Raw genomic sequence first — 12598 nt, 5'->3', positions numbered from 1 at the left:
TGTGGGGGAGTGAATGCCCAACTCTAATCCCTGGCTGATAAGAGCCATGCCATGTGGGGGAGGGAATGCCCAACTCTAATCCCTGGCTGATAAGGGCCATGCCATGTGGGGAAAGGAATGCCCAACTCTAATCCCTGGCTGATAAGGGCCATGCCATGTGGGGGAGGGAATGCCCAACTCTAATCCCTGTCTGATAAGAGTCATGCCATGTGGGGGAGTGAATGCCCAACTCTAATCCCTGGCTGATGAGGGCCATTCCATGTGGGGGAATGAATGCCCAACTCTAATCCCTGGCTGATATAAGACATGCCATGTGGGGGAGGGAATGCCCAACTCTAATCCCTGTCTGATAAGAGTCATGCCATGTGGGGGAGTGAATGCCCAACTCTAATCCCTGGCTGATAAGGGCCATTCCATGTGGGGGAATGAATGCCCAACTCTAATCTCTGGCTGATAAGAGCCATGCCATGTGGGGGAGGGAATACCCAACTCTAATCCCTGGCTGATAAGAGCCATGCCATGTGGGGGAGGGAATGCCCAACTCTAAACCCTGGCTGATAAGAGCCATGCCATGTGGGGGAGGGAATGCCCAACTCTAATCCCCGGCTGATAAGAGCCATGCCATGTGGGGGAGGGAATGCCCAACTCTAATCCCCGGCTGATAAGGGCCATGCCATGTGGGGGAGGGAATGCCCAACTCTAATCCCCGTCTGATAAGAGCCATGCCATGTGGGGGAGGGAATGCCCAACTCTAATCCCTGGCTGATAAGAGCCATGCCATGTGGGGGAGTGAATGCCCAACTGTAATCCCTGGCTGATAAGGGCCATGCCATGTGGGGGAGTGAAAGCCCTACTCTAATCCCTGGCTGATAAGGGCCATGCCACGTGGGGGAGTGAAAGCCCTACTCTAATCCCTGGCTGATAAGGGCCATGCCACGTGGGGGAGTGAAAGCCCTACTCTAATCCCTGGCTGATAAGGGCCATGCCATGTGGGGGAAGGAATGCCCAACTCTAATCCCTGTCTGATAAGAGTCATGCCATGTGGGGGAGGGAATGCCCAACTCTAATCCCTGGCTGATAAGGGCCATGCCATGTGGGGGAGGGAATGCCCAACTCTAATCCCTGTCTGATAAGAGTCATGCCATGTGGGGGAGGGAATGCCCAACTCTAATCCCTGGCTGATAAGGGCCATGCCATGTGGGGGAAGGAATGCCCAACTCTAATCCCTGTCTGATAAGAGTCATGCCATGTGGGGGAGGGAATGCCCAACTCTAATCCCTGTCTGATAAGAGTCATGCCATGTGGGGGAGTGAATGCCCAACTCTAATCCTGAGTATATGTGTCATTTACTATAGCCTTTCATACGGGTCCAAACATCACTGGATTTGGGTTCTCGGTTTGTCAGATAGGAGTATCTGGGCAGGGGCAGGTCACACAGTAGGGATGTTTAGTCTGTATGGGACCGGGGGGGTCATTTAGAATTGATGAATCTAATTTCATCTTTCTATTAAGTTCCCACAAGGAGTTATGGGCATTGGTATCATTGGCCCAGTCCCATACACTCAGTCCCATACACTCAGTCCCATACACTCAGTCCCACACACTCAGTCCCATACACTCAGTCCCACACACTCAGTCCCATACACTCAGTCCCATACACTCAGTCCCATACACTCAGTCCCACACACTCAGTCCCATACACTCAGTCCCACACACTCAGTCCCATACACTCAGTCCCATACACTCAGTCCCATACACTCAGTCCCACACACTCAGTCCCACACACTCAGTCCCACACACTCAGTCCCATACACTCAGTCCCATACACTCAGTCCCATACACTCAGTCCCATACACTCAGTCCCATACACTCAGTCCCATACACTCAGTCCCACACACTCAGTCCCATACACTCAGTCCCACACACTCAGTCCCATACACTCAGTCCCATACACTCAGTCCCATACACTCAGTCCCACACACTCGGCCCCACACACTCGGCCCCACACACTCGGCCCCACACACTCGGCCCCACACACTCGGCCCCACACACTCGGTCCATACACAGGAGGCCATAAAACTCACACAGTGTCCTGCTAATGGCCCCACCCCTTGCATTCCTGAGGGAGGGGGAGTGTCCCGTTACCTGATCCCCTGCAAACTGGGATAAAGAGTCAGCTCTTGTGACTATGCGCTGATATTCTGTGGGGGACCAATTTCTATTGGAGGTTTATCCCGGGGTTCCCCTTGCCCCCAGGACTAGTAGGACTCGGCTCGGAACCCCCCCCCCCCCCCCAGTGTGTAACTGTGTGCCTTAACCCTCTGTATGCTGTGTGCTGATTAACCCTGTGACTGCTGGTAAGGAGAGTGTGTGTGTCAGTTCCTTACATTAACCCTTTCTCTACCAGTGTGCTTGGCATCTCTCATCCCCAGTGTAAGAAGTATGAGAGTGGGGGCAGCAAGTTGTGTATGAGTTTGTGGGTGTTGGTTGGTCTTTGGGGTGCTGTGCCGCTAGTCTGACCGGGGTGTCAGGTGTGTGAGACTGAGCAGGGGACCCTCTAGCCCCCCCTACAGTCACGTGCTGGGCATTCCGGGCACTATTATACCTACGCCGGGCATTCTGGGCACTATTATACCCACGCCGGGCATTCTGGGCACTATTTTACCCACGCTGGGCATTCTGGGCACTATTATACCCACGCTGGGCATTCTGGGCACTATTATACCCACGCTGGGCATTCTGGGCACTATTATACCCACGCTGGGCATTCTGGGCACTATTATACCCACGCCGGGTATTCTGGGCACTATTATACCCACGCCGGGCATTCTGGGCACTATTTTACCCACGCTGGGCATTCTGGGCACTATTATACCCACGCTGGGCATTCTGGGCACTATTATACCCACGCTGGGCATTCTGGGCACTATTATACCCACGCTGGGCATTTAGGACAGGTTGGCATGATGCCCGTACTCACCACCCAAGGTTTATCACAGAAGTTATAGACGGAGTGCAGGGAGTTGAGGCTGGGCACCCCCGCGTACTGCAGGCCAATCACCAGGCTGCGGAAGTCGCCATTTCGTGCCATGCTGAAGGCGTGCTGGCGAATCAGCACAAAGTCCGGCTTGAGTGACCTATCAGAGGAAAGGAAGGGCTGTTACTTTCCCAGAATGCCTTGTGCTGGCAGACACAGTAGATTGGGCCAAGGAAGGGCTGGGTGCCCCTTTAGGAAGGGGGGAATAGGGGGTAACTGGCACTTCAGGTGGCATTTGGGCCTGGATCAGATTAACCCATGACAGCTGGCAGCCCCCTAGAGGGGTTCAACTACAACTCCCAGCGCTCCCTGACCAACTAACAGTCCAATAGGAACCCCCCATTACTGTGTTACTAAGCAACACTCCCCTCACTCCCCAGTTGTGCTGGGACTTCCCAGTGCCGGATTAATGGCCAATTACCCAGGATGCCCACGGAACCAGAGTAAAGGGGAAGGGAATTTCTCTATGGACCTCCCTAAACAGAACCCGGGGGGCCCGGCCTGAAGGCCTTGGGTTCTGGGAGGATCCAACAATACCAAGCACCGCCCCCTTCCCCAGCTGGTACCAGTATGGGTCTGTATGGGTGGCCCAGTTCTACTTAACCCTTAACTGATGGGTTTGGCTCTATATAATGAACCAATGAGCTGCCCCCCCCCGGTTACCCCACCCCCAAGAGAAACCCCGACCCTGTACCCCATTTACTCACCTCACAACCTTCACCCCATTCCTCATAACCTCCAGGTCGACAGAGAAGCCGCCATTACTGTGCGCAACCAGATTCAGGTCACAGAACTCCGCCTGCAAAGAACCAGAACCTTATATAGAACATTGGACCAACAGCAGAGCCCTATACTCAGGGGCGGAGCCTCATACGCGGGGGCGGGGCCTCATACGCGGGGACGGAGCCTCATACACAGAGGCGGGGCCCCATACACGGGGGCGGGGCCTCATACGCGGGGGCGGGGCCCCATACGCGGGGAACGGAGCCCCATACGCGGGACACAGAGAGTAGAGCGCTATACAGAGGGAGAGCAGAGCGCTATACAGAGGGAGAGCAGAGCGCTATACAGAGGGGGAGCAGAGCGCTATACAGAGAGAGAGCAGAGCGCTATACAGAGAGAGAGCAGAGCGCTATACAGAGGGAGAGCAGAGCGCTATACAGAGGGAGAGCAGAGCGCTATACAGAGAGAGAGCAGAGCGCTATACAGAGGGAGAGCAGAGCGCTATACAGAGGGAGAGCAGAGCGCTATACAGAGAGAGAGCAGAGCGCTATACAGAGAGAGAGCAGAGCGCTATACAGAGGGACAGCAGAGCGCTATACAGAGGGAGAGCAGAGCGCTATACAGAGGGAGAGCAGAGCGCTATACAGAGAGAGAGCAGAGCGCTATACAGAGGGACAGCAGAGCGCTATACAGAGGGACAGCAGAGCGCTATACAGAGGGACAGCAGAGCGCTATACAGAGGGAGAGCAGAGCGCTATACAGAGGGGGAGCAGAGCGCTATACAGAGGGGGAGCAGAGCGCTATACAGAGGGACAGCAGAGCGCTATACAGAGGGACAGCAGAGCGCTATACAGAGGGACAGCAGAGCGCTATACAGAGGGAGAGCAGAGCGCTATACAGAGGGAGAGCAGAGCGCTATACAGAGGGAGAGCAGAGCGCTATACAGAGGGAGAGCAGAGCGCTATACAGAGAGAGAGCAGAGCGCTATACAGAGGGAGAGCAGAGCGCTATACAGAGGAGAGCAGAGCGCTATACAGAGGGAGAGCAGAGCGCTATACAGAGGGAGAGCAGAGCGCTATACAGAGGGACAGCAGAGCGCTATACAGAGGGAGAGCAGAGCGCTATACAGAGGGAGAGCAGAGCGCTATACAGAGAGAGAGCAGAGCGCTATACAGAGGGACAGCAGAGCGCTATACAGAGGGACAGCAGAGCGCTATACAGAGGGAGAGCAGAGCGCTATACAGAGGGACAGCAGAGCGCTATACAGAGGGACAGCAGAGCGCTATACAGAGGGACAGCAGAGCGCTATACAGAGGGAGAGCAGAGCGCTATACAGAGGGAGAGCAGAGCGCTATACAGAGGGAGAGCAGAGCGCTATACAGAGAGAGAGCAGAGCGCTATACAGAGGGAGAGCAGAGCGCTATACAGAGGGAGAGCAGAGCGCTATACAGAGAGAGAGCAGAGCGCTATAGAGAGAGAGCAGAGCGCTATACAGAGAGAGAGCAGAGCGCTATACAGAGGGAGAGCAGAGCGCTATACAGAGGGAGAGCAGAGCGCTATACAGAGAGAGAGCAGAGCGCTATACAGAGAGAGAGCAGAGCGCTATACAGAGAGAGAGCAGAGCGCTATACAGAGGGAGAGCAGAGCGCTATACAGAGAGAGAGCAGAGCGCTATACAGAGGGAGAGCAGAGCGCTATACAGAGGGAGAGCAGAGCGCTATACAGAGGGAGAGCAGAGCGCTATACAGAGGGAGAGCAGAGCGCTATACAGAGGGAGAGCAGAGCGCTATACAGAGGGAGAGCAGAGCGCTATAACAGAGAGAGAGCAGAGCGCTATACAGAGAGAGAGCAGAGCGCTATACAGAGGGGGAGCAGAGCGCTATACAGAGGGAGAGCAGAGCGCTATACAGAGGGAGAGCAGAGCGCTATACAGAGGGAGAGCAGAGCGCTATACAGAGGGAGAGCAGAGCGCTATACAGAGAGAGAGCAGAGCGCTATACAGAGGGACAGCAGAGCGCTATACAGAGGGAGAGCAGAGCGCTATACAGAGAGAGAGCAGAGCGCTATACAGAGGGACAGCAGAGCGCTATACAGAGAGAGAGCAGAGCGCTATACAGAGGGACAGCAGAGCGCTATACAGAGGACAGCAGAGCGCTATACAGAGGGAGAGCAGAGCGCTATACAGAGGGAGAGCAGACCGCTATACAGAGAGAGAGCAGAGCGCTATACAGAGAGAGAGCAGAGCGCTATACAGAGAGAGAGCAGAGCGCTATACAGAGAGAGAGCAGAGCGCTATACAGAGGGAGAGCAGAGCGCTATACAGAGGGGGAGCAGAGCGCTATACAGAGAGAGAGCAGAGCGCTATACAGAGGGACAGCAGAGCGCTATACAGAGGGGGAGCAGAGCGCTATACAGAGGGAGAGCAGAGCGCTATACAGAGAGAGAGCAGAGCGCTATACAGAGGACAGCAGAGCGCTATACAGAGGGACAGCAGAGCGCTATACAGAGGGAGAGCAGAGCGCTATACAGAGGGAGAGCAGAGCGCTATACAGAGAGAGAGCAGAGCGCTATACAGAGAGAGAGCAGAGCGCTATACAGAGGGACAGCAGAGCGCTATACAGAGAGAGAGCAGAGCGCTATACAGAGGGACAGCAGAGCGCTATACAGAGGGACAGCAGAGCGCTATACAGAGGGAGAGCAGAGCGCTATACAGAGGGAGAGCAGAGCGCTATACAGAGAGAGAGCAGAGCGCTATACAGAGAGAGAGCAGAGCGCTATACAGAGAGAGAGCAGAGCGCTATACAGAGAGAGAGCAGAGCGCTATACAGAGAGAGAGCAGAGCGCTATACAGAGGGAGAGCAGAGCGCTATACAGAGGGAGAGCAGAGCGCTATACAGAGGGAGAGCAGAGCGCTATACAGAGGGGGAGCAGAGCGCTATACAGAGAGAGAGCAGAGCGCTATACAGAGAGAGAGCAGAGCGCTATACAGAGGGACAGCAGAGCGCTATACAGAGGGACAGCAGAGCGCTATACAGAGGGAGAGCAGAGCGCTATACAGAGGGAGAGCAGAGCGCTATACAGAGAGAGAGCAGAGCGCTATACAGAGGGAGAGCAGAGCGCTATACAGAGGGACAGCAGAGCGCTATACAGAGGGAGAGCAGAGCGCTATACAGAGGGGGAGCAGAGCGCTATACAGAGGGAGAGCAGAGCGCTATACAGAGGGAGAGCAGAGCGCTATACAGAGGGAGAGCAGAGCGCTATACAGAGGGAGAGCAGAGCGCTATACAGAGGGGGAGCAGAGCGCTATACAGAGGGAGAGCAGAGCGCTATACAGAGGGAGAGCAGAGCGCTATACAGAGGGGGAGCAGAGCGCTATACAGAGGGAGAGCAGAGCGCTATACAGAGGGAGAGCAGAGCGCTATACAGAGGGAGAGCAGAGCGCTATACAGAGGGAGAGCAGAGCGCTATACAGAGAGAGAGCAGAGCGCTATACAGAGGGGGAGCAGAGCGCTATACAGAGGGAGAGCAGAGCGCTATACAGAGGGGGAGCAGAGCGCTATACAGAGGGGGAGCAGAGCGCTATACAGAGGGAGAGCAGAGCGCTATACAGAGGGAGAGCAGAGCGCTATACAGAGGGAGAGCAGAGCGCTATACAGAGGGAGAGCAGAGCGCTATACAGAGGGGGAGCAGAGCGCTATACAGAGGGAGAGCAGAGCGCTATACAGAGGGACAGCAGAGCGCTATACAGAGAGAGAGCAGAGCGCTATACAGAGGGAGAGCAGAGCGCTATACAGAGAGAGAGCAGAGCGCTATACAGAGAGAGAGCAGAGCGCTATACAGAGAGAGAGCAGAGCGCTATACAGAGGGAGAGCAGAGCGCTATACAGAGAGAGAGCAGAGCGCTATACAGAGAGAGAGCAGAGCGCTATACAGAGGGAGAGCAGAGCGCTATAACAGAGGGAGAGCAGAGCGCTATACAGAGAGAGAGCAGAGCGCTATACAGAGAGAGAGCAGAGCGCTATACAGAAGAGAGCAGAAGCGCTATAACAGAGGGAGAGCAGAGCGCTATACAGAGGAGAGCAGAGCGCTATACAGAGGGAGAGCAGAGCGCTATACAGAGGGAGAGCAGAGCGCTATACAGAGAGAGAGCAGAGCGCTATACAGAGGGAGAGCAGAGCGCTATACAGAGAGAGAGCAGAGCGCTATACAGAGGGAGAGCAGAGCGCTATACAGAGGGAGAGAGAGCGCTATAACAGAGGGAGAGCAGAAGCGCTATACAGAGAGAGAGCAGAGCGCTATACAGAGGGGGAGCAGAGCGCTAATACAGAGGGAGAGCAGAGCGCTATACAGAGGGGGAGCAGAGCGCTATACAGAGGGAGAGCAGAGCGCTATACAGAGGGAGAGCAGAGCGCTATACAGAGAGAGAGCAGAGCGCTATACAGAGAGAGGCAGACGCTATCAGAGGAAGCAGAGCGCTAACAGAGGGAGAGCAGAGCGCTATCAGAGGGAGACAGAGGCGCTATACAGAGGGCAGAGCGCTATACAGAGGGAGAGCAGAGCGCTATACAGAGGGAGAGCAGAGCGCTATACAGAGGGAGAGCAGAGGCGCTATACAGAGGGAGAGCAGAGCGCTATACAGAGGGAGAGCAGAGCGCTATACAGAGGGAGAGCAGAGCGCTATACAGAGGGAGAGCAGAGCGCTATACAGAGGGAGAGCAGAGCGCTATACAGAGGAGAGCCAGAGCGCTATACAGAGGGAGAGCAGAGCGCTATACAGAGGGAGAGCAGAGCGCTATACAGAGGGAGAGCAGAGCGCTATACAGAGGGAGAGCAGAGCGCTATACAGAGGGAGAGCAGAGCGCTATACAGAGAGAGAGCAGAGCGCTATACAGAGGGAGAGCAGAGCGCTATACAGAGGGAGAGCAGAGCGCTATACAGAGGGAGAGCAGAGCGCTATACAGAGGGAGAGCAGAGCGCTATACAGAGGGAGAGCAGAGCGCTATACAGAGGGAGAGCAGAGCGCTATACAGAGAGAGAGCAGAGCGCTATACAGAGAGAGAGGCAGAGCGCTATACAGAGGGAGAGCAGAGCGCTATACAGAGGGAGAGCAGAGCGCTATACAGAGGGAGAGCAGAGCGCTATACAGAGGGAGAGCAGAGCGCTATACAGAGGGAGAGCAGAGCGCTATACAGAGGGAGAGCAGAGCGCTATACAGAGGGAGAGCAGAGCGCTATACAGAGGGAGAGCAGAGCGCTATACAGAGGGAGAGCAGAGCGCTATACAGAGGGAGAGCAGAGCGCTATACAGAGGGGGAGCAGAGCGCTATACAGAGAGAGAGCAGAGCGCTATACAGAGAGAGAGCAGAGCGCTATACAGAGGGAGAGCAGAGCGCTATACAGAGGGAGAGCAGAGCGCTATACAGAGGGAGAGCAGAGCGCTATACAGAGGGAGAGCAGAGCGCTATACAGAGGGAGAGCAGAGCGCTATACAGAGAGAGAGCAGAGCGCTATACAGAGGGACAGCAGAGCGCTATACAGAGGGAGAGCAGAGCGCTATACAGAGAGAGAGCAGAGCGCTATACAGAGGGAGAGCAGAGCGCTATACAGAGGGAGAGCAGAGCGCTATACAGAGGGAGAGCAGAGCGCTATACAGAGGGAGAGCAGAGCGCTATACAGAGGGAGAGCAGAGCGCTATAACAGAGGGAGAGCAGAGCGCTATACAGAGGGAGAGCAGAGCGCTATACAGAGGGAGAGCAGAGCGCTATACAGAGGGAGAGCAGAGCGCTATACAGAGAGAGAGCAGAGCGCTATACAGAGGGGGAGCAGAGCGCTATACAGAGGGAGAGCAGAGCGCTATACAGAGGGAGAGTAGAGCGCTATACAGAGGGAGAGCAGAGCGCTATACAGAGAGAGAGCAGAGCGCTATACAGAGGGACAGCAGAGCGCTATACAGAGGGGGAGCAGAGCGCTATACAGAGAGAGAGCAGAGCGCTATACAGAGGGGGAGCAGAGCGCTATACAGAGAGATTATTATTACCTGTTCCACTTTGATATCATATTCTCCATTGATTCTCCTCCCCTTAAATAGTTTCCCCCTGCGGGTGCACAAAACAATGGGTAAAAAAAAGATGAATCAGTGCAGCCTAATGGGTGCTACCCATAATCCCCCCAGCGGTGAGTGCTACCCATAATCCCCCCAGCGGTGAGTGCTACCCATAATCCCCCCCAGCGGTGAGTGCTACCCATAATCCCCCCAGCGGTGAGTGCCTACCCATAATCCCCCCCAGCGGTGAGTGCTACCCATAATCCCCCAGCAGTGAGTGCTACCCATAATCCCCCCCAGCGGTGAGTGCTACCCATAATCCCCCCCAGCGGTGAGTGCTACCCATAATCCCCCAGCGGTGAGTGCTACCCATAATCCCCCAGCGGTGAGCGCTACCCATAATCCCCCCAGCGTGAGTGCTACCCATAATCCCCAGCGGTGAGTGCTACCATAATCCCCCAGCGGTGAGCGCTACCCATAATCCCCCAGCGGTGAGTGCTACCCATAAATCCCCCCCAGCGGTGAGTGCTACCCATAATCCCCCCAGCGGTGAGTGCTACCCCATAATCCCCCCAGCGGTGAGTGCTACCATAATCCCCCAGCGGTGAGCGCTACCCATAATCCCCCCAGCGGTGAGTGCTACCCATAATCCCCCCAGCGGTGAGTGCTACCCGTAATCCCCCCAGCGGTGAGTGCTACCATAATCCCCCCAGCGGTGAGTGCTACCCATAATCCCCCCAGCGGTGAGTGCTACCCGTAATCCCCCCAGCGGTGAGTGCTACCCATAATCCCCCAGCGGTGAGCGCTACCCATAATCCCCCCCAGCGGTGAGTGCTACCCATAATCCCCCCAGCGGTGAGTGCTACCCGTAATCCCCCAGCGGTGAGCGCTACCCATAATCCCCCCAGCGGTGAGCACTACCCGTAACCCCCAGCGGGAGTGCTACCATAATCCCCCAGCGGTGAGTGCTACAACCCCCAGTAATCCCCAACCCCCAGCGGTGAGGCTACCCATAATCCCCCCAGCGGTGAGTGCTACCCATAATCCCCCCAGCGGTGAGCGCTACCCATAATCCCCCAGCGGTGAGCACTAACCCGTAATCCCCCCAGCGGTGAGTGCTACCCATAATCCCCCCAGCGGTGAGTGCTACCTAATCCCCCCAGCGGTGAGTGCTACCCATAATCCCCCAGCGGTGAGTGCTACCCATAATCCCCCAGCGGTGAGTGCTACCCATAATCCCCCAGCGGTGAGTGCTACCCATAATCCCCCAGCGGTGAGTGCTACCCATAACCCCCAGCGGTGAGTGCTACCCATAAATCCCCCAGCGGTGAGTGCTACCCATAATCCCCAGCGGTGAGTGCTACCCATAATCCCCCCAGCGGTGAGTGCTACCATAATCCCCCAGCGGTGAGTGCTACCCATAATCCCCCAGCGGTGAGTGCTACCCATAATCCCCCCAGCGGTGAGTGCTACCCATAATCCCCCCAGCGGTGAGTGCTACCCATAATCCCCCCAGCGGTGAGTGCTACCCATAATCCCCCCAGCGGTGAGCGCTACCCATTTTTTTCCACAAAAGCTCGGATATTGTGACAAACTGGTGCCACTTATTGTAAATAAAGGAGAGATAATAATAATAATAATAATAATAATAATAATAATACTGGGGGGGGGGGGCGCTGCTGGGAGACTGGTGCTACTCGTGTTGCATCACTGCCTCTTGGTAATTGCAGCGTTGCTGTGAGTGGAGGAGCTCCCTGGGGGGCAATTCACCTGCCGCAACCCTCTGCCTCTATTTCCGCACCAACTCCCAATATCCCACAGGAGGGAGCAGGGGGGCAGCAGGGAATAGGGGGGAGGCATCAGGGGGCAGGAGGGGGCAGGGGGGCAGCAGGGAGTAGGGGGGAGGCATCAGGGGGCAGGAGGGGGCGGGGGGAGATGCAGGGAGCAGGGGGGGCAGGAGGGAGCAGGGGGGGCAGGAGGGAGTAGGGGGAGGCAGCAGGGGGCGGGGAGGCAGCAGGGGGCGGGGGGCAGCAGGGAGTGAGGGGGGCAGCAGGGAGTAGGGGGGCAGCAGGGAGTAGGGGGGGCAGCAGGGAGTAGGGGGGAGGCAGCAGGGAGTAGGGGGGCAGCAGGAGTAGGGGGGAGGCAGCAGGGAGTAGGGGGCAGCAGGGAGTAGGGGGGCAGCAGGGAGTAGGGGGAGGCAAGCAGGGAGTAGGGGGCAGCAGGGAGTAGGGGGGCAGCAGGGAGTAGGGGGGAGGCAGCAGGGAGTAGGGGGGGCAGCAGGGAGTAGGGGGGCAGCAAGGGAGTAGGGGGGGAGCAGGGAGTAGGGGGGAGGCAGCAGGGGCGGGGGGGCAGCAGGGAGTAAGGGGGGCAGCAGGGAGTAGGGGGGAGGCAGCAGGGAGTAGGGGGGAGGCAGCAGGGAGTAGGGGGGCAGCGGGGAGTAGGGGGGAGGCAGCGGGGAGTAGGGGGGAGGCAGCGGGGAGTAGGGGGGCAAGCCAGGGAGTAGGGGGCGAGCAGGGAGTAGGGGGGCAGCAGGGAGTAGGGGGGAGGCAGCAGGGAGTAGGGGGGGCAGCAGGGAGTAGGGGGGCAGCAGGGAGTAGGGGCAGCAGGGAGAGGGGGCAGCAGGGAGTAGGGGGGCAGCAGGGAGTAGGGGGGCAGCAGGGAGTAGGGGGGAGGCAGCAGGGAGTAGGGGGGCAGCAGGGAGTAGGGGGGCAGCAGGGAGTAGGGGGGCAGCAGGGAGTAGGGGGGCAGCAGGGAGTAGGGGGAGGCAGCAGGGAGTAGGGGGGAGGCAGCAGGGAGT

General features: G+C 57.0%; 1 protein-coding gene across 4 annotated transcripts in view; it reads right to left on the bottom strand.

The window, feature by feature from the left end:
- Positions 1 to 12598, bottom strand: part of syn1 (synapsin I) — a 58542-nt gene that overhangs the window by 40743 nt on the left and 5201 nt on the right. For all 4 annotated transcript variants that reach the window (XM_031890228.1, XM_031890230.1, XM_031890229.1 and 1 more), the window contains 3 exon segments: positions 9796 to 9853; positions 3745 to 3836; positions 2981 to 3137 (listed from right to left, as the gene is read on the bottom strand). In XM_031890228.1, the coding sequence (XP_031746088.1) occupies positions 2981 to 3137; positions 3745 to 3836; positions 9796 to 9853 (307 nt within the window).

The sequence above is a fragment of the Xenopus tropicalis genome, chromosome 8, assembly GCF_000004195.4.
Source record: "Xenopus tropicalis strain Nigerian chromosome 8, UCB_Xtro_10.0, whole genome shotgun sequence".
In the NCBI taxonomy this organism is placed as follows: domain Eukaryota; kingdom Metazoa; phylum Chordata; class Amphibia; order Anura; family Pipidae; genus Xenopus; species Xenopus tropicalis.
The sequence above is the reverse complement of the archived record's forward strand: the minus strand, read 5'-3'. Positions and strand labels throughout refer to the sequence as shown.